The sequence below is a fragment of the Erythrolamprus reginae genome, chromosome 3 (genome assembly GCF_031021105.1).
Source record: "Erythrolamprus reginae isolate rEryReg1 chromosome 3, rEryReg1.hap1, whole genome shotgun sequence".
Lineage (NCBI taxonomy): Eukaryota > Metazoa > Chordata > Lepidosauria > Squamata > Dipsadidae > Erythrolamprus > Erythrolamprus reginae.
In genome coordinates, this window is record NC_091952.1 from 250,879,709 (window position 1) to 250,902,012 (window position 22,304).

The 22,304-nt window shown below is 42.0% G+C and overlaps 1 protein-coding gene across 1 annotated transcript; it reads left to right on the top strand.

Annotated features, from left to right (window-relative positions):
* Nucleotides 1-2,546: 2,546 nt before the first annotated feature.
* Nucleotides 2,547-3,921, top strand: LOC139165486 (mas-related G-protein coupled receptor member H-like). Its single transcript, XM_070748662.1, has 2 exons — nt 2,547-2,626; nt 2,856-3,921. Exons 1-2 carry the CDS (start codon nt 2,547-2,549, stop codon nt 3,919-3,921), a joined length of 1,146 nt encoding a protein of 381 aa, XP_070604763.1.
* The last annotated feature ends 18,383 nt before the right edge of the window (nt 3,922-22,304 follow it).

Consider the following 22,304-nt stretch of genomic DNA (forward strand, 5'->3'; position numbering starts at 1 on the left):
GGAAAAACCCAAGTAACCCTGTCGGGAAAGCCAATTTAGCAAAGCCCCAAACCTAAAAATCCTTGCCGAAACACTGGGGCCCTGCCCTGACGACCATAGCCGAAACCCTTAAGGGGTTGGCTTTACCAAGCCCCCAAGGGCCCGTAACCCCACCCACCCAATGGGGGGGAAGAGGTAAGGCCCCTAGCCCCTCACCAAAATAGGTGAGCAGTGTGGTCGGGCGGTAAAAAAGGGAATAGGATGCTTGGCTGCATAGCTAGAGGAATAGCAAGTAGGAAGAGGGAGAATGGATCCCCTTATATAAAGCGCTGGTGAGACCACCTTTGGAGTACTGTGTTCAGTTTAGGAGACCTTACCATAAATTATGACAAAATGGAAAGGGTCCAAAGATGGGCTACCAGAATGGTGAAAGGTCCTAAATATAAAACGTATCAGGAAAGACTTAATGAACCCAATCTGTATAGTCTGGAGACAGAAGCCAAAGGGGGGACATGATAAAAACATTTAGATACATAAAGGATTAAATGGTTCAGGAAAAGTGTTCGTAACAGAAAAGTGAACACAAGAAAAGGGGGACACTATCTGCAGTCAAGTGGGGGGGAAAACAAAGGCAACATGGGAAAATGTTATTTCACTAAAAGAGTAGATCCTTGGAACAAACTTCTACAGATGTGGTTGGCAAAACCACAGCAACGAATTTAAACATGCCTGGGATAAATATATCCATTGTAAATTAAAATACAGGAAATAGTAGAAGGGCAGAGCAGATGGACCATGAGGTCTTTTCTGATGCCAGCTTCTATGTTGTTATGTTTCTATCCCGGATAAAAGGAAAATGAATAAAATCAGATCCTATTCCAAATAGGACAAAAACAAGATAAAATAAAATAAAATAAAAAACCCCTCAGAAAAAAACCCCTTTCCCTTGGCACAATGAAAAAAGCAGAGGCCTAGGCCTCTGCTCCCAGAAGGCCTACCGACCCAGGCGAGGCCCATTTAGTCCCCACCACGTGGCAAAACTCCCACCCCTTATAATGGAGGGCAAGCAACCCTACTCTCCCCCAATTAAAAGGGGGTGTGGGCGTGTGTGAAAATGGGGGGTACGCAAGGGGGGTGTCACACGAGGGGGGGCCGCACGGGGTGTGTGTTGACTCCCACCCCTCCCGATGGCTGGCAAGCCAAACCCTTAACAACCCCTGCCTGGCTAAAACCCACAAAGACCCAAGCCTCTGCCACCCAAATGCAAAATTGAAATAAAATCTTGAATCCGAGGCCGTTGCCTCGAATTCGCCAAACCTGGGCAAGGCCCCGTAACAGGCCTCGCCACGTGCGCAGTGCAAGAAGCGAACAACCAGCGACAGGTTGTTCGCATTAAGAGCCAAGGCAAGGGGGAGGTCTTGTCCAGATTGCCCTTAAATAGGGCGATCCAAGACCTCCCACAAAACCCAACAGGCAGCGCGCCGCCCTGGCGCGCTGCCAAAAGCCGAATTTCCGGGTTCCAAGGAACCCGGAAGTCCGGACTTGGAAGAGCTGCCGGCAGCGTCTCCCGACCCCGCAGGTAATTTCGGCTGGCGCTAAAACCGCCAGCCGTGCATTTGTGACAGTTGAAACAGGATCCCCTATGAAGGATGTTTAACTAGCTCTGTTTTATCTTAACCCACCTTGGATGAATGTCCAGACACCTCAGATTCCCAAGAGAGCAAATGAGGATTTTGAATTCAGTACAGGGGATCAGATAAGGGACCAGGTTCCCTGGAGGGTGGGTCATCCCCATTTGAGAATTCTGAATTTGCAATATGTGTCAATTTGGTAACGTCTTCGTGATGGAGGAATGTTGATTTTCTGAAGGTACGATGGGATGGAAGTAAAATAAACAAAATATTGTGAGAATATCATAGTTATGATAATATTAAAGTCCGCCCTCAGCTGTTCTGTCTGGGTCCCCCCAGACGCCAACACCAACCAAAAAGAGTATCCAGACACACTGGTAAAAAGCAAAGGCAGTTTATATACTGGAAAGCAAATACAGGTAACAAAAACTGTTCTTACAGACAGGAACACAATGAAGCTTCACAGAGGTTTCACGAAGGCCAGGCAATAAAACAGAATTCTTGCTGGCAAAAACAACACTGGAGATAATAAAACCCACGCCTCCCCCAAATCTTTCAGCCTTCTAGGCCACAAGCCAAGATCAGAGACGCCAAGAATCGAAGCAAGGTCACAGGACTCCCAATTGATAACTCTCCACAAGACTGTAAGGGCGGGCCTGCCTTTTCAACCCTGCTGAGGAGAACCACACCCAAACCCAGCTGTTGCCAATTCAGGGATGGAAATACCTTTCTAATTGGCCCCTTCTTTGAGATGCACGTCTCTGCCTCATGTCTATTTTAGCCTGTGCGTCTTCATCCAATGAATCCAGGCTACTAGCTGGGGAGAGCCCCCCCCCCCGGGGGTCTCAGGCTGCTCTCCCTCCTCCTCTTCCTGACGTTCCTCTCCCCAGTCTGCCTGGTCCTCCCCCTTCTGGTCACTGTCCTCCTCCTCTGGGCATGGATCCGGCAGAGCTCCAGACAGTCCCTGAGGAGCCTCAAGCTGAATCACAACATCAGCCAAAATGCCTGACTATAGGGTAATGGTGGGAATTCTCCCAAAATGCTTCTTGAATCTTTTAAGGTAAAAAGCCCTGGATTTTGAGTGTATCATTTCACCAACAATGTGAGAAACATTGATTTTAGGGCTCTAGTCAAAACGTCAAATACTTGTTGATATGTGTAATTAAAATAAAGTCTGTTTGTGTCTTCCCATAAATATATTTCTGCAATAATCATATTGTTTTTTTGGTTTCTTTTTATTATCAGGATACGTGTGGTTTATGTTGAACATATAAAGGCCAACATCTCTTTCAATGATACCGAAATTGGGGAAATTGCTTCAAATATGTCTAAAATATCTGGATTCTTCTCTTTTCCGTATGACCAAGGACATGACAACTTAACAGAAAGCCCTCTCTGTGGATTATTTGCCATTATTTGTATTTTGGGCCTGGTGGGAAATGGAACAACAATTTTTCTTTGGACCCATTGCATTAAGAGGAATTCTTTCACCGCCTTCATCCTGAATCTCTCCGTTGCTGATTTTGGAGTCTTCGCATCCCTCGTCATGGTGGAAATATTTGCAAGAGTTGTGGGTAAAATAAATGATGTTGTCGAAACTTTCTTCTTCTTCTTCTTCTTATTATTATTATTTTACCTCTTTTTTTTCACCTATTCTGCCAGCCACTTTCTGTTGATGGCCATCAGCTTGGAGAAGTGCGTGGCTGTCCTCTTCCCACTGTGGCATCGCTGCCACCGTCCTCCATATTTGCCCACCCTGGTTTCTGGCCTCATCTGGATCCTCTCCTTCCTCCTCTCTATGGTACACTTCATTCTCCTACAAACCGGGGCCTTTGGAAGTTCACTTCTGCTTTACCAGCTTATTGTGAATGGATTTCTTTGTATGCCTCTCATGGTCGTGTCCACTGTGACTCTATCGATTCATAGGAGGTTTAAATTGCAGCTCAGTCAACGGAGGTTGATCACCATCGTCCTGCTGGCTCTTCTTTGCTTCCTCTTTTTATCTCTCCCAATGAATGTCCTTTATGTCATTCAATATTTTGGTTCCTCATTCAATATTTTGGTTCCCCTCCTCCAGACCCTTGGGCTAGGATGTGCCACTCTCAACAGCAGCATTAACCCACTCCTTTATTTCTTTGTTGGGAGGGGGAAGAGGGGAAGGGAGGAGCCCAGAGCATCTTACAAGTTTGTTCTGCAAAGAGTTTCCAAGGAGGAGCAGGAAAGCTCAGAAGAGCCGCAAACTGCAGAGGAAAACATACCACTTTCATTGGATAATCATTTCATGTCTATAAATAATTTCTGGGTTCAGTAAGAAAACTGATGGGATCTACTGAACAATACAAAACAAACAGGAAATCTTTATCTATGTATAATTCTTGAAGTGAAGATGTTTGTATACTAAATGTTTTACTTATGTAATTCCATTTTTTTCTTTCCTAATAAGAACCATTATAGAAACATAGAAACGTAGAAGACTGACGGCAGAAAAAGTCCTCCTGGTCCATCTAGTCTGCCCTTATTTTCTGTATTTTATCTTAGGATGGATATACGGTTATCCCAGGCATTTTTAAATTCAGTTACTCTGGATTTACCAACCACAGTAAAATACTTACTGCACAAAATTTTCAAAATTTATTATTTCATTTTATTTATTTGTTAGACGTTGTCAGTACCCTGCATGTAACTATATCAGATTACAATACACATAATCAAGGAATGTAGGTTTCACAATTATACAATCTTTGTCTTTTGCCTTTAATACAATCTTTGTTTCCTGGTTTATACAATGTCAATATCCAACTAATGTCTTACATATCCCAGGTCTGTTACCATACATGACTTGTTCAGATCATTAAATACTCGCATGTTTAACCGATCATCTCTTGCACATATATAAATATCATCATCATATTGCACGGCCGGTGGCTTACCCCTGGCCCGGATTTGCCACAGGGCCAGGGAGACACGGCCCTCGGTGTAGCAGCCATCTTGTTGGTCGGGATCTCGCGAGATATTGCGAGATCCCAGCCATCTTTGGGCATCAGCTCAGGCCGATGATGTTGTCGGGGGGCGGAGCCTGCCAGCCCTATAAAAGGCTTTGGGCCTCCTTTTCGCCCCGACGACGAGCAGGCAAACACCCGGCTAGGGTTTGCCCTTCAAATTTTGAGCAGCCTCGTGGCGTCGGCCATTTTGAAGGCTGCAACTTGGGCCAAGGCCTGGTTTGGAGGTGCGGAGGGGGGGGAGAGGATATTGGGGGGGGGAATCTTCTTGGGCTGTAGCCTTCTCCTTTTCGGGGAACATTTTCCTATTTCGGCCTTGGTAGGCCCATTTTTTTTGGGGGGGGGGGGGCGGCCTTGCAGCTGAACCTCTTAGGCCTCGTGAGCCAGAGGGGTGCCTGAGGGAGCTCTTTTTCCCCCTAGCAGAAAACAAGGGGGTTTTTGAATTTTCATTCAACATCGCCTTTTGTTTTAACTGGTCATGGCTCCTAAAAGGCAGAAACCTCTACCTCCGACCTCGGAGACGGTAGCGAGGCCCAGGAGAGCCATGAGGCCCTCGGTCAGGGCCTGGTTGGCCCAAGAAGAGGCCCAAGCCCAGGCCAGGCGGGGGAGTAGGATAAGGGAACCCCCAACGGGTGATTCTAATGTACCTGCTCATGCTTGGTCCAGGGTAATCAAAAGGTTGGATGAATTGGATGCACGCTGGCGGTCAGTGTACGGGCCTGGAGGCCCCATCCCTTCAGCTCCAGCGGCCCTTGGCAGGCCACCAGGTGAACCAGCGGCCCAGACCGGGCAGATGACAGCAACTCCTGGCTCAGTGGGAGCTGGGCCTTTGTGGATGACTTCTACCCCTTTGGGGTCAGGTGAGACAGCACTGCACCGAACATTTACACCACCCCTCCCTTTGGCTGGGCAGGCCCTTATGCCACCGGTTGAAAGGAGTGGGGTCAAGACATACATGGGTAATCTGGCCCTCACCTGCAGTCAGGTGTGGGCTTCACCCACTGCTACTGCGGTGACCCAGGCCCCTTCGACAGCTTCAGTGCCCTCGACAGGGTTGGGCGATGGGACCGTGGGGGTTTCTCCGGTACTAGACCCCTTGGCTTCAGTACGGGGAGTTGCCATTCCTTGGGGGTTACCCTCCACACCTTTAGGGTTTCACCTGCATCTCTCCATTAGGGAGCGGATTTGGAAGGGGGAATATGTGGATCTATTCTCCCTTCTGAATAGAGAAGTCCCTAAGAAGGAAAAAGAGGAGGAGGCTAAGGCAGATAAGCCCAAAAAGGTCAGGGTTAATAGGTGTTTCAGCTCATGGCTGTACACCTTTTTAACCTATATGTCGGTGGTCATTCAGAGGGAGCCCACACAGGCTGCCTCTATGCTCAAGTACATTGACCTTATTGCAAGTGCTCATTTTGAATACAAAGGCACGGTTTGGCGTCAATATGACGAGGCATTAAGAATGTGGGTAGCTTTTGATTCCACACTTCCCTGGGACATGGTTGTCCCGGATTTGTGGCTCAAAGCAACCCAGCTTGCGTGGGCCGGTGGTGGCAACCACACAGATAGTGGTCACTACATGGAGGATAAACCGGCGGCGACACCAGAGGCCCGTGCAAGTGGGGAAGGCACGGCAAATCTTGCCCCTCCGTGTCATGAGTTTGCAGCCAAAAGGGTGTGTTTTCGTCCCCTATGCAGGTTCAGACATGCGTGTGGGAACTGTGGGGGCTTCCACGCCACCAGTGCTTGCACTAGGCCCAAGGGAAGCAAAGATAAGAAGGATGGGGTGGGGCCAGCTATATATATATTAATCATACAGATATCTATCTATCTATCTATCTATCTATCTATCTATCTATCTATCTATCTATCTAGGCCCAACCCAGGGCCATTTCAAGGCCGTTAATAAGCCAACAAACTATGTTCTGTATGTATATACTTCCCCCCGAAAAAGAATTCCATATATATATATATATATATATATATATATATATATATATATATATATATATATATATGTGTTAAATGTTTTTAGCTGGAACAAAAATTCCAGCTAAAAACATTTAACACATACAAAATATAGTTTGTCGGCTATAAATATATTACTGCCTTGCAGTGGCCCTGGGCTGGGCCTAGAGGCAAAAAAAAGGAGCTGTGACGTTCCTTAAAAATATACCAGGGTCATCCGACATAAGAAAAACATATATATATATATATATATATATATATATATATATAAATATAGCCCCTCCCTGGTACAAAGCTGAAGGGATCAGATCTGGTGGCCTAGAGGTTAATTCTCTGCCTTACAAGGCAGAGCCCCCAGGATCAAATCCCAGTAAGGGTATGGCTAGCTGATGAGGCCAGAACAAGGCCGAAATAGCACTATCCTAGTCTCCCTTAATTTTAAAAATTCAGCAAAACATGTGATATTATATGTATTATATAAGTATAAGTATACATATATATACTTCCCCCCAAAAAAGAAATTTCTGTTTAATATTATAAAATTGTGCAATGGAGATAATGTTGGAATGGATCTAAAAAAGATGTAAAAAAGAGCATTCTAGAATTGCCTTTTAAGAAACATCTGCTGACCATCCCTTGAATAGGAGTCGTATTAACAGAACAATGATTTTCACTTAAGATAATGGGAAAAAGAAGGCTAGCTCACTTAACAGAATAGCTGGTATCTTGAACAGAGATGAAAAGTGCTTGATGTTTATTAAGGGTTAGGAATCAACTGCCCTGAGAAATCTCATGGGCCCCTATGAAATCTCTCCAGAATTGTTATATAATTTGGCATGCAGGCAAATCCACACCCTATGCATAAAATTGCCCAAATGCACATTTTCTCAAACTCATGCAACTCCTTTGGTTAAAAACAGAGGCATGGCTAAATATCATGTAGAAGTGCAAATTGAGTTCCTTTACTGGAAATCAGCTCCTTTTAAGAAAAGCTGTGAGAAGGATGGCAAATTTTATTTATTTATTTATTTATTTATTCATTCATTCATTCATTCATTCATTCATTCATTCATTCATTCACTCACTCACTCACTTACTTACTTACTTATTTATTAGAGTTGAAAGGGACTTTGCAGGTCATCAAGTCCAATCCCCTGCTTAAGCAGGGAACCCTACAGCACTCCAGCCAAATGACAGTCCACCTCCTCTTGAAAATGTCCAAAGTTGGGGAGTTGACAACCTCCGCTGGCAGGCCATTCCACTGGTTGATTGCTCTCACCTTCAGGACGTTCTTCCTTATCTCCAGGTTGAATCTTTCCTTGGTCAGCTTCCAACCATTGTTCCTCATCTGGCCCTCTGATGCCCTGGAAAATAATGTGTCCCCCTCCCCTTAAGTACCTGTATACAGCTATCATGTCCCCCCTGGCTCTTCTTTTTAGTAGACTATCCATGCCCAGTTCCAGCAACCTTTCCTCGTATGGCCTGGTCTCTAGTCCCTTTATCATTTTAGTTGTTCTTTTCTGCACTCTTTCCAGAGTCTCTATATCTCTTTTGAAGTGTGGTGACCAGAACTGGATGCAATACTCCAGCTGAGGTCTGACCAGGGCCTTATAGAGTGGTATTATCACCTCTCTGGTCTTGGAGTGTATCCCCCTGTTCATGCAGCTTAGGATTGTGTTGGCTTTTTTAGCTGCTGCTGCACATTGCTGGCCTATGTTTAGCTGGTTATCCACCAGAAAACACCAACAGATGAGTAGAACCAATTGAGATAATCATTATATACAAACCCAGTAAAGCCCTCCAAAAAATCATAAATAAACCAGAACATGCAATAGAGCCTGAAAGGTGGGGAGGGGAACCAAGATGTCAAGGTCCCACCTAATGAACCTAAGTCACAAGCACTGATGAGACAATCCAATTTCTTAATGTAAACCTTTTGTCCACGCCCTAAATAGCAGATAAATCAGATTCCACTTCAGTTCTCTCACATAAGGTTCGATTTATTAGCAGAGCCACGTTGGTTACGTTTCGGTCATTCTAATACTAACAGCTGCAACGTCCTACTGGTCAATGGCTACTTCAGCTTCAACCGCAATAACACAAAAGCACGCAACAGATTCAAACTTAATACAAACCACTCCAAACTTGACTGTAAAAAATATGATTTCAACAATCGAGTTATCGAAGCGTGGAACTCATTGCCGGACTCAATTTTGTCAACCCCTAACCCCCAACATTTCTCCCTTAGACTCTCCATGATTGACCTCTCCAGGTTCCTAAGAGGCCAGTAAGGGGCGTACATAAGTGCACTGGTGTGTCTTTGGTCCCCTGTCCAATTGTCTTTCCTTTCTTTCACCTATCATATATATTCTCTTCCTTTCATATATCTTCTCCTCTAAGTTCACTTTCACCCTTATATATATTACCACATGTCTGTTTTTCTTCCTATGTATTTGTGTATTGGACAAATGAATAAATAAATAAAAATCTTTCCAGTAGTCCACCCAGGTTAAGGTTCATCTCACATCCCCACACCCACAAGTTCATCACGTGGACCAGTCCGAGTGAAAGAATTCACCAACTTCCTCTTTTGTTCAGCTGACACAGAACAAAAGATGACCTTGGACTCCAAGAAGCAAAATTGTTGTGGCTATTACTTTCCTCTCTTTCAACTACTCCTCCCAATTTGCCTAATTCTGTGCTACTGTGGCAGGCCAAAGCCAATTCAATATATAATTAAATATAGAAAACCCCCCCATTAGTGCAGGACACATTGTCCAATTAGTTATCCAGGTGTTGTTATGGAAAAAAGTCCATGCCTCTAGCTCACAACTGCTGGAGTGTCCTTGGTTCCCATACAATAGTTTCTTGTTATCCTCTGCATCGCACATTGCAATCCCTCCTTCCCTTATCACCCACATCTGTTGGTGAGCTGTAAAAGAATTAAAAATGAAAGCAGGCTGAATACCCTTCAAAGCTTGATACAGGATTCCTAATAATAATAATAATTAATAATAATTTATTAGATTTGTATGCCGCCCCTCTCTGAAGAGTCATGTAAAACACACAATGAAAAAGGCAGCTAGAACTAAACTTTAAGGAGATACAACATATGACCAAATTTTGGCAAGTCTGGCTCCTGATCTGGAGAAACTTCAAGGGCTAACAATGGCATCCCGCTCAATGCCTTCTAGTTTGATTTCATCAGAATAGAACTGAATCAAAAAACTCCAATGGAATATTTAGAGTGTTTTTGTTCCCTGAACTGTATAGGAAACTATTATTGTTTTGCATCCTGAGTGAAAAGACCTTAAGAGTAATTTAAACAGGAAATTTAATTGCCCATTAACTGTAATTTAGACCTTTTAAAAAGATATACCTTTTTCATACTTGTTGCAGAGTTCAGCCAAACACTAATGGTCCAGAATTTAATGGCTTTATAAGGAATGTCTGGAAGAACTGGTGTCTCATTCATCGTGAACCAAGACCATCTCTGGGTTTATACTTTGATGACAATCCTGAAAGAAGAGAGGTCTTATTTTGATGCTGGATCCCCACGATGGAGACATCTTGAAATAAGACAACCCAACAGAATTCGGATATCAAAAGGTAGGCACTCTGCATTTATCATACATCCATATTTGACTGGTTATATGCCATCAATCAATGTTAATTCTTAAGAAGCACATAGATATTCTCTACGATGCTTTGCCCATTCGTCTTTCATGCTGTACCCAAAGGCAAATTCAATGGCAATTGAAAGAAATAATAATTTAGCAAACTTGCATAAATAATGCAGATAACATCTTTGTTTAATCTCATCTTATTTTTTTACATTTACATTTTAATTTATATTATAATTAAAATCTTAATGTCTCTTATATCGGCATTTTAAACCTCCGGTCTGCTTTCTGTTCCTAGCCGCTTCCATTCTCAGCTGACTGTCAAACTGTCAGAGTCACCATTGCCGCTTTTTGTAACTTGTAAGGCAATTTCCCTTGATCTCCTTATGAAGCCATCTCTTCCTTTTTCCCCCCAAAGTTTATAGGGGTCTGTAATATGGTAAATGATTTAGCTTTACTAGATAAATGGTCAAAGCAATGGAAACTGCAGTTTAATGTTTCCAAATGTAAAATAATGCACTTGGGGAAAAGGAATCCTCAATCTGAGTATTGCATTGGCAGTTCTGTGTTAGCAAAAACTTCAGAAGAGAAGGATTTAGGGGTAGTGATTTCTGACAGTCTCAAAATGGGTGAGCAGCGTGGTCGGGCAGTAGGAAAAGCAAATAGGATGCTTGGCTGCATAGCTAGAGGTATAACAAGCAGGAAGAGGGAGATTGTGATCCCCTTATATAGAGCGCTGGTGAGACCACATTTGGAATACTGTGTTCAGTTCTGGAGACCTCACCTACAAAAAGATATTGACAAAATTGAACGGGTCCAAAGACGGGCTACAAGAATGGTGGAAGGTCTTAAGCATAAAACGTATCAGGAAAGACGTAATGAACTCAATCTGTATAGTCTGGAGGACAGAAGGAAAAGGGGGGACATGATCGAAACATTTGAATATGTTAAAGGGTTAAATAAGGTTCAGGAGGGAAGTGTTTTTAATAGGAAAGTGAACACAAGAACAAGAGGGCACAATCTGAAGTTAGTTGGGGGAAAGATCAAAAGCAACGTGAGGAAATATTATTTCACTGAAAGAGTAGTAGATCCTTGGAACAAACTTCCAGCAGACGTGGTTGGTAAATCCACAGTAACTGAATTTAAACATGCCTGGGATAAACATATGTCCATCCTAGGATAAAACACAGGAAATAGTATAAGGGCAGACTAGATGGACCATGAGGTCTTTTTCTGCCGTCAGTCTTCTATGTTTCTATGTTTCTATATAGTTTACTGTGCTGAAAACTGTTCTACTAAATATTCACAGTATACCGTATACAATATCAGTTTGCCGAGGAATGGAAAGATCTGCATGTCTCACTTGCCTCCCTCTGCCATGGCTCCTTGATGTTTCAGGCCCACCATCAGTGTTCCCTCTAATTTTTTTGGGGGGGTGGGCGGAAAAGTATAGTGTCTGAGCGGCAGTCCCTTCGGGACTGGGCGGCACAGAAATAATAAACAAACAAACAAACAAAAAACCCACCCTGTTTTGCCTCAGAGAATTTCAAAACAAAATACTGTACTGTGTGTCTATAACAGTGAGCCCATAATAGGGCAACTCTATCAATATCAAAATGCCACTTAAATAGTTGAGCTAGTTTCAAACTAGATTTTGATTTTCTTTCTCTCTTCCTTACTCCCATTCTTTTTCTTTCTCTTTTCCTTCCTCTCTTTTTTCTATCTGTTTCTCTCTCTTCCTCTCTCTCTCCTTCCCTCTCACTCTTTCCCTCTCGGCTTCTGGGCAGGTTTGGAAAACTCTGAGTTGATGATGATTTTTAAGTGAGTGATTGCTCACTGCTCAGCTTAGAGGGAACTATGCCTGCCATACTGATGACAGCTGAGGCGGGTGCTTTTGATCCCTGGTAGAGAGGGTGTCCTTCGCACTGATTGTAAAATTCCTTTGCCAATCGATGCCCGGATTGTCCCTCCTTGTCCACATCGTCCTCCAAACAATCTGTGCCCCCGAAAGGTCTCAGGAATCAGAAGAAAAAGCCGCCACAGTGGGGAGAGGTCCCTCCTGCAGCTGCTTCACCACATGCAGCCAAACCCAAGAGAAGGTCATCTCTTAACAGGAATATTTAGAGTGTTTTTGTTTCCCGAACTGTATAGGAAACTATTATTGTTTTCACATTCTGGCGTCCTGAGGGAAAAGACCTTAAGAGTAATTTAAACAGGAATTTTAATTGCCCACTAACCGTAATTTAGACCTTTTAAAAAGATATACCTTTTTCATACTAGTTGCAGAGTTCAGCCAAACACTAATGGTCCAGAATTTAATGGCTTTATAAGGAATGCCTGGAAGAACTGATGTCTAATTCATCATGAACCAAGACCATCTCTGTGCTTATACTTTGATCACAATCCTGAGAGAAGAGAGGACTTATTTTGATGCTGGACCCCGATGATGAAGACATCTTGAAATAAGACAACCCAACAGAATTTGGATATCAAAAGGTAGGCACTCTGCATTTATCATACACTTTTTTGAAATTGAATTTTGGTGTTGTATTATTTTGGTGGATCATAGTGTGGCTTAGGTTGAGACTGAAGTTTATCATGCTGTGGTCACTGTTGGAAAATGGTTCTGTTATTTGTAAGCCATATATTGTACTTTTGCTGTTGCAGAAGATGAGATCCAGACAGTTATCAAGTCTGGTATAGTTAGTTACTAGTTGGTTGAGTCCCAGATAGGTGACAATATTATATATGGTAGAATGGATGGGTTCCGTGCTGCATTCATTTAAGGACCAGTTAATGTGTGGTAGGTTGAGGTCTCCAAGGAAGATAATGGGATATGTGCAGTTGGTTACCCACATTAGTAAGGTGGATAAGTTGGGCTTTGTTAGGCCCTGGAGCCAAGACAGCAGAAGCTGAGCCTCTAGGTGGCCTGATGGAAAGAAGACCTTGGTCCGAATGCTGATTCTGCCTAACACTAGGCTGCTTTGGCCAGGTGGATGAGAAGGAGGCCAAAGCCTCAGGCACTATTAGATTTTGCTGCCCTAATTTTGGGTCCCTCAGATGGCTGAGTGGCTAGAATGTTAAGAGGCCAAAGCCCTTCAGGGACCTGGCAGGATGGGGGAGCAATGTAGGAGACACTGCAAAATCTATGGTCAGGTATAAAGTTGAACAACCAGGAGGTGCAGTAGTAGCCATATGTTTGATGCAGGGATGTAAATAGCTTTTGGGGCATCTGGTTATAAGTGCCTGGTAATGTTTTTATTTTTATTTATTTATTCTTTGTCCAATATACAATACATATGGAATGAAATAGACATTAAGTAGTATATATAGGGATAGTAAGTAAAAAAGAAGAGTGGATGAGAGGGAGAGAATATATAGAATATATGAGATAAGGAAAGACAATTGGACAGGGGATGTTAGGCACATCAGTGCACTTATGTACGCCCCTTACTGTCCTCTTAGGAACCTGGAGAGGTCAATCGTGGAGAGTCTAAGGGAGAAATGTTGGGGGTTGGGAGTAGACACTATAGAGTCCGGTAATGAGTTCCACACATCGACGACTCGATTGTTAAGGTCATATTTTTTACAGTCAAGTTTGGAGCGGTTAATATTAAGTTTGAATCTGTTGCATGCTCTTGTGTTGTTGCGGTTGAAGGTGAAGTAGTCGTTGACTGGAAGGACATTGCAGCATATGATCTTGTGGGCAATACTTAAATCGTGTTTTAGGTGCCGCAATTCTAAGCTTTCAAGACCTAGGATAGTTAGTCTGTTTTTGTAAGGTATTCTGTTTCGAGTGGAGGAGTGAAGGGCTCTTCTGGTGAAATATCTTTGGACGTTTTCAATAGTGTTGATGTCTGAAATGTAGTGTGGGTTCCAGACAGATGAGCTGTATTCGAGGATGGGTCTGGCATAAGTTTTGTAGGCTCTAGTCAGTAGTGTGAGATTGCCAGAGCAGAAGCTACGTAGGACCAGGTTAACAACTCTGGAAGCCTTTTTGGCAATATAATTGCAGTGGGCTTTAGCACTTAGGTCATTTGATATTAGTATTCCAAGGTCTTTTACTGAATGTGGGTTGGCTGTGAGGGTTTGTTTATTCAGTTCATATATGAGGTTTGGATTCTTTTTGCCGATGTGGAGGGTAGAGCATTTGTTGGTTGATATTTGAAGTTGCCATGTCTCAAAGAATACCTGTATGGAAGAAGTTTCTAAAACTAATTAGTATTTTTGCTGTCTGGTGTTATTAAACTATAATCATAACTTACTGTAATTGCTTCTTTAGTCAACAGATCAGCGCCTAGATATGAATTATCCAAATCTCGTTTTTGGTCTGAATACCAACACTTGTAAGTATATTATGTTCCCAAATATTTTCAATGCAGGAATGAAGGCAGCCATCCAATTGTTACGTAATATTGCAGAAGGGAAATGGCTGCTCTCCTCTGCCCATTGTGACAGTTGAAACAGGATCCCCTACGAAGGATCTTTACCTAGCTCTTTTTTATCTTAACCCACCTTGGATGAATGTCCAGACATCTCAGATTCCCAAGTGTGCAAATGAGGATTTTGAATTCAGTACAGGGGTCAGATAAAGGACCAGGTTCCCTGGAGGGTGGGCCATCCGCATTTGAGAATTCTGAGAGCATTTGCAATATGTGTCTTCGTGATGGAGGAATGTTGATTTTCTGAAGGTACGATGGGATGTAAGTAAAATAAACAAAATATTGTGAGAATATCATAGTTATGATCATATTAAAGTCTGCACTCAGCCAAATGCCTGACTATGGGTAATGGTGGGAATTCTCCTGAAATGCTTCTTGAGTCTTTTAAGGTGAAAAGCCCTGGATTTTGTGTGTATCAATTCACCAACAATGTAAGAAACATTGATTTTAGGGCTCTAGTCAAAACGTCAAATACTTAGTTTTGTTTAGTTTAGTTTATTTAGATTTTTATGCCGCCCCTCTCCGAAGACTCGGGGCGGCTAACAACAATAAAAAACAATGTAACAAATCTAATATTAAAAAGTAATCTAAAAAACCCCAATTTAAGAGACCAATCATACCAAAAAACATACCATGTAAAAATTCTATAAGCCTAGGGGGAAGGGAGAAAAAATTTTCAATTCCCCCATGCCTGACAACAGAGGTGGGTTTTAAGGAGCTTGCGAAAGGCAAGGAGGGTGGGGGCAACTCTGATATGTGTGAGTAAGGAGGGTGGGGGCAACTTGTTGATATGTGTGAATAAAATAAAGTCTGTTTGTGCCTGCCCATGAATATACTTCTGTAATAATGACTTTTTTTTTTTGCTTTTTATTATCAGGGTACAGGTGTTTTGGGTTGAATCTATAAAGGCCAACCTTTCTTTCAATGATACCGAAATTGGGGAAATTGCTTCAAATATGTCTAATATATCCAGAATCTCCATTTGTCCGTATGACCAAGGTTTCAAATACTTACCAGAAATCATTCTCTGTGGATTTTTTATCATTATTTGTATTTTGGGCCTGGTGGGAAATGGAATGACAATTTTTCTTCTGACCTATTGCATTAAGAGGAATTCTTTCACCACCTTCATCCTGAATCTCTCCGTTGCTGATTTTGGACTCCTCGTATCCCTCATCATGGGGGAAATATTTGTGATAGTGTCAGCTGTGTGTAAAATAAATTATGTTTTTGAACCTTTCTTCTTCTTATTATTATTTTACTTCTTTTTTTTCACCTATTCTGCCAGCCAGTTTCTGTTGACGGCCATCAGCCTGGAGAGGTGCATGGCTCTCCTTTTCCCACTATGTCATCGCTGTCATCGTCCTCTATATTTTCCCACCCTGGTTTCTGGCCTCATGTGGATCCTCTCCTTCCTCCTCTCTATGGTACACTTCATTCTCCTCCAAACCGGGGCCTTTGAAAGTTCTCTTCTGCTTTACCAGCTTATTGTGAATGGTTTTCTTTGTATGCCTTTCATGGTCATGTCCACTGTGACTCTATCGATTCATATGACGTTTAAATTGCAGCTCAGTCAAAGGAAGTTGCTCGCCGTCATCCTGCTGGCTCTTCTTTGCTTCCTCTTTTTATCTCTCCCAATGAATGTCTTTTATGTCATTGAATATTTTGATTCCTTTAATTCCCTCCTCCATACCCTTGGGCTAGGAGGTGCCACTCTCAACAGCAGCATTAACCCACTCCTTTATTTCTTTGTTGGGAGGGGGAAGAGGGGATGGGAGCAGCCCAGAGCATCTTACAAGGTTGCTCTGCAAAGAGTTTTCAGGGAGGAGCAGGAAAGCTCAGAAGAGCAACAAACTGCAGAGGAAAACATATCACTATCATTGGATAATCATTTCATATGTATAAATAATGTCTGGGTTCAGTAAGAAAACTGATGGGATCTACTGAACAATACAAAACAAACAGGAAATCTTTATCTATGTATAATTCTTGAAGTGAAGATGTTTGTATAGCAAATGTTTTACTTATGTAATTCCATTTTTTTCTTTCCTAATAAGAACCATTATAGAAACATAGAAGCATAGAAACGTAGAAGACTGATGGCAGAAAAAGACCTCCTGGTCCATCTAGTCTGCCCTTATAATATTTTCTGTATTTTATCTTAGGATGGATATATGTTTATCCCAGGCATGTTGAAATTCAGTTACTGTGGATTTACCAACCACAGCATAAAATACTTACTGCACAAAATTTTCAAAATTTATCATTTCATTTTATTTATTTGTTACACATTGTCAGTGCCCTGCATGTAACTGTATCAGATTACAATACACATAATCAAGGAATGTATGTTTCACAATTATACAATCTTTGTCTTTTGCCTTTAATACAATCTTTGTTTCCTGGTTTTTACAATGTCAATATCCAACTAATGTCTCACTTATTCCAGGTCTGTTACCATATATGACTTGTTCAGATCATTAAATACTCGCATGTTTAACCGATCATCTCTTGCAGATATGTAAATATCATAACCATATACAATAATCATTATTTGATTCTTTCCACCATCCTTAGTGTATACACACGCATCAGCTGTGCTGCATCTAAACCCTATTTGGATTAATTTTTCATCTAAACATGTATTCTAGCTCCTGGAGGACTTCTTTAAGCCATAGAGAGCTTTGTTCAATCTATGCAATTTGGAACTATCATTCAGTTCAAAACCAGGTGCTTGTTTGACATACACATTTTCTTTTAAATCAGCATTTAAATAAGGACATCAAAAATCTGTATTGGTTGCCAATCAGCTTTCCAATCTTGTAATTAAACTGTCTCTCAATCCTATTAACCCATTCCTTAAACTTTCCAAATACCTCACTCTAGTACTTCCTTGGTCAGAGGAGACTTTGTCGGCAGATTCTATTTGGAGCAAAACAGACCTGTGGCATGTGGATGTTTCCCCCACATCCACCTCCACATTCCTTGGGGCAGGAGCTGAGCCAGAGCTAACCACAACACACTCCTTAAATTTTTGCCAAACTTCAAAGGCATTATGTTCACTTTTAACATTAACAAGTTGGCTGTCATCCAGGGCCAAAACAATAGTTGCTTTTTCTTTTTGAACTAACTTCTGTTTTTCATTATTATTATTATTATTATTATTATTATTATTATTATTATTTATTGGATTTGTATGCCGCCCCTCTCCGCAGACTCGGGGCGGCTAACAACAGCAGTAAAACAGTACAACAGTACATCAGGAAGAGACTATCATATCCCAAAGTCCTTCTCTAATGAACAAACTTTGCATATTTATGCTCCACGGATTATAGTTTGTTTCATTTAATCTTGCAAAAAGTAAACTTTCTTCTGAGAAAGCCATTCTTACACAGCACAATAGCCCCTTCCTACTTAGAAACAGAGTAAGCCAGGATTAGGCCCAGAGTAATCAGACTAGCCAAGTTTAAACCCAGATTAACCAGGCTAGCCCAGGCTGAAGACACAGTGAATTGAGGCAACAGAGATTAATGCCATCAACACTGCTTTAACAGTGTATGTAAACTCTTTTGAGATTGTTTTAGATACAGCAAGATATGTGGTTAATGCTGTTTCAAAATATGGGGTTTTCTTGCCTGGCATACTTTAAAACACATCACGGGTGGAGATAAACCAGTAATTTTTATCAATGCCACTAAAAAGAAAAGACAAGAAAACAATGGAAAAACCCAACAAGGTTGCACAAAGGACACTCTGACCAACTGAAAGAAGAAAAAATAAGTGCCAATAAAAATGGAAAAAGGAATACATAATTAAGACAAAATATCAACCAACAGCCCAAACTTCAAAGGAGGAATTAGAAAAGCTAAGGCTTTCAGTGAAGTAAGACTTTCAACAAATGTCAAAAACAATTGAAAAAATGTTTCTTTTAATACATAAAAAAATAAAGTCAAAGATTATAATCAGTCAGCCTATAGCAGAAGATGGCAAAGAATTAACAGAGAGTGGAGAGAAAGCAGAACTGCTTAATTCATATTTTGCATCTGTCTTCATGCCAGATGGGAAGTCAAGGGCTGATGTTTCTCTAAGGTTTTACTTTACCATTATAGGTTTATACCCTTATTGTCAAGGTTGTGTATACAGTATAACACTTTGGGCAACACATCTTTTCTTATAATAAATACAATTTATAACATTAGTTGGCCAACAGATGGTTCATGAGCCTCATAAATATAATTGTGAAAGTACAAGGAGCTTGAGCTCCTTAAGGTCTTCTAGTCAACCCCCCTGCTCAAACAGGAGACTCTATACCAGTGATGGCAAACCCTTTTTGGTTTGCGTGCTGAAAGGACGTGTCTGCGTAAGAACATAAGAAGAGAGATGCTGAATCAGGCCAAAGCCCATCAAGTCCAGCATTCTGTGCCACACAGTAGCCCACCAATTGTCCCTGGGGGTCTTGAACAGAAAGAGAAGACAAAACCCTCCCTTTCCCCTGACCCTAACAAGGGAATCCTGCCTGCCTCAACCAACATAGAGTGGCAAATGGACATCCATTTCAATAACCATCGATACACTTGGCATCCATGAATCTGTCTAATCCTGCCTTGAAGCTATCCAGGCTGACGACCTATCTTGATAGCTTGAAGCTATCAAGCTATTATGACCTCTCCTGGTCATAAACCAAGGACCCTCTGGGTGAAGAAATATTTCCTTTTATTTGTCCTCGCTTTCTTACCTATGAGCTTTAGGGAGTGCCCCTCATCCTAGTATTGTGTGATAGAGAAAATATTTTTTCTCTATCCATAGAAACATAGAAACATACAAAAATAGAAGATTGACGGCAAAAATAGACCTCATGGTCCATCTAGTCTGCCCTTATACTATTTCCTATATTTTTATCTTAGGATGGATATATGTTTATCCCAGGCATGTTTAAATTCAGTTACTGTGGATTGATGAACCACGTCTGCTGGAAGTTTGTTCCAAGGATCTACTACTCTTTCAGTAAAATAATATTTTCTCATGTTGCTTTTGATCTTTCCCCCAAGTAACTTCAGATTGTGTCCCCTTATTCTTGTGTTCACTTTCCTATTAAAAACACTTCCCCCCTGAACCTTATTTAACCCTTTGACATATTTAAAGGGTTAAGGGTAAAGACATCCACCATGTGATATGCCACCATGCATGTGCTAGTGTGTATGCACATGTCCACACCCATTCCCTGTCCCCCCACATGCATACCCCTCCACGCTGCCGATGTGCATATGCACAATCGCCCCCCTCCCATTCCTGCTTATGCACACAGGACTCACTGAAGCCTGGGGTGGGGGGGAAAATGGCCAAACAGGCACACTGGAAATTTGGAAAAATTGACTTCCAATTTGCATGTTGTTTTATCTTATTTTTTTATTTTTTTTAATTTGTCCAATACACAATAATACACAATGAAGGTAATAGAGGACACCTTCGAGGAAATAGAATTAGAGAAAAAATAGAAGAGAGAGTATAGGATAAAATAATCAATGAGAGAATAGAAGAAAGATATAGGGATAGAAGAGAAGATATAGGAAATATAGGAGAGACAATAGGACAGGGATCGGAAGGCACTCTAGTGCACTTATGCACACTCCTTAGTGACCTCTTAGGAATCTGGAGAGGTCAACCATGGACAGTCTAAGAGTAAAATGTTGGGGGTTAGGGGATGATACTATGGAGTCTGGTAATGAGTTCCACGATTCAACAACTCTATTACTAAAGTCGTATTTTTTTACAGTCAAGTTTGGATCGGTTAATATTGACCTTGAATCTGTTGTGTACTCTTGTGTTCTTGTGGTTGAAGCTGAAGTAGTCACTGACAGGCAGGACATTGCAGCATATAATCTTGTGGGCAATACTTAGATCATGTTTAAGGCGTCTTAGTTCTAGGATTGTAAGTCTAATTTCATATGGTATTCTGTTACGGAAGGAGGAATGCAGAGCTCTTCTGGTGAAATATCTCTGGATATTTTCGAGGGTGTTAATGTCTGAGATGCGGTATGGGTTCAAAGAAGATGAGCTGTATTCTAGGATGGGTCTGGCAAAAGTTTTTTATGCTCTGGTAAATAGTGTGAGATTTCCAGAGCAGAAGCTACGTAGGATTGTGCTACTTTTCATACTCCGGAGACTTCACGGCAGCTTCCCTAAAGCCTCTGGAGGGTGAAACGTCCTTCCCCAAGGCAAAAAATCAGCTGGCTAGAACACGCCTGTGTGCTGGAGGTGATATAGGGCAACACTTTGCATACCCTCTGTTATGCCTCGGAGTGCCACCAGTTCAAGATCACGGCTCTATTCCATTGGAGACAAGAGGTTGTCCAATCTCTTTGTAAAAACTTCCAGTGATGGAGTCCCCACATCATCATCATCATCATCATCATCATCATCATCATCATCATGGATTGCATAGGTTGAATAACAATCATAATCTGAACATAAAAACGGAACATATTATCTTGGGGTGAAAAAAAGAAGAAACAGGATGAAATAAAAAGCAAATTTCTCTTGCTGCCTATTAGGAAGCGAGAAAGCAGAGGTGAAATGCTCCCGGTTCGGGGCAGGGGTCGCTCGATATAGAGGCAGACACTAAAGCGGTCCACGTCACCACCAACCTGGCAGGGTTCTTTTACCCTTTGCACATGCACCAGTTGCGGCCCTATCTGGACCGGGACTCATTGCTTACAGTCACTCATGCCCTCATCACCTCGAGGTTCGACTACTGTAATGCTCTCTACATGGGGCTACCTTTGAAAAGTGTTCGGAAACTTCAGATCATGCAGAATGCAGCTGCGAGAGCAGTCATGGGCTTACCTAGGTATGCCCTTGTTTCGCCATCACTCCGCAGTCTGCATTGGCTGCCGATCAGTTTCCGGTCACAATTCAAAGTGTTGGTTATGACCTTTAAAGCCCTTCATGGCACTGGACCAGAATATCTCCGAGACCGCCTCCTGCCGCACGAATCCCAGCGACCGATTAGGTCCCACAGAGTGGGCCTTCTCCGGGTCCCGTCAACTAAACAATGTCGGTTGGCGGGCCCCAGGGAAAGAGCCTTCTCTATGGCGGCCCTGACTCTCTGGAACCAACTCCCCCCAGAGATTAGAACTGCCACTACTCTCCCTGCCTTCCGTAAACTCCTTAAAACCCACCTTTGCCGTCAGGCATGGGGGAACTAAAACACCTCCCCCGGGCATGTACAATTTATGCATGGTATGTTTGTGTGTGTGTGTGTTAGTATATTGGGGTTCTTTTTAAACTTTTTAAATATTTAAATTTATTTGGATTTGTTACGATTTGTTGTGTCTTGTTGTGAGCCGCCCCGAGTCTGCGGAGAGGGGCGGCATACAAATCTAAATAATAAAATAAATAATAAATAAATACAATGCACAGAACACTTTGCAGAGGGTAAAAGAACCCAAATGGCGGTGTTCAGGCAGGTGGGTGGAGCCTCATGCTGCCTTTGCGATTGGTTCTATCATGACCGCCCAGCCCACCCAAATCAGGAGCATTTTACCCCTGCAAGAAAGTAATCATACAAATCTAATAAATAAATAATATAAAATTATATAGAACATTTATCTGATCTAATTTTCCCATGAAGCATCTTTATTCAGTGGAGGTATGCCAATATTACCA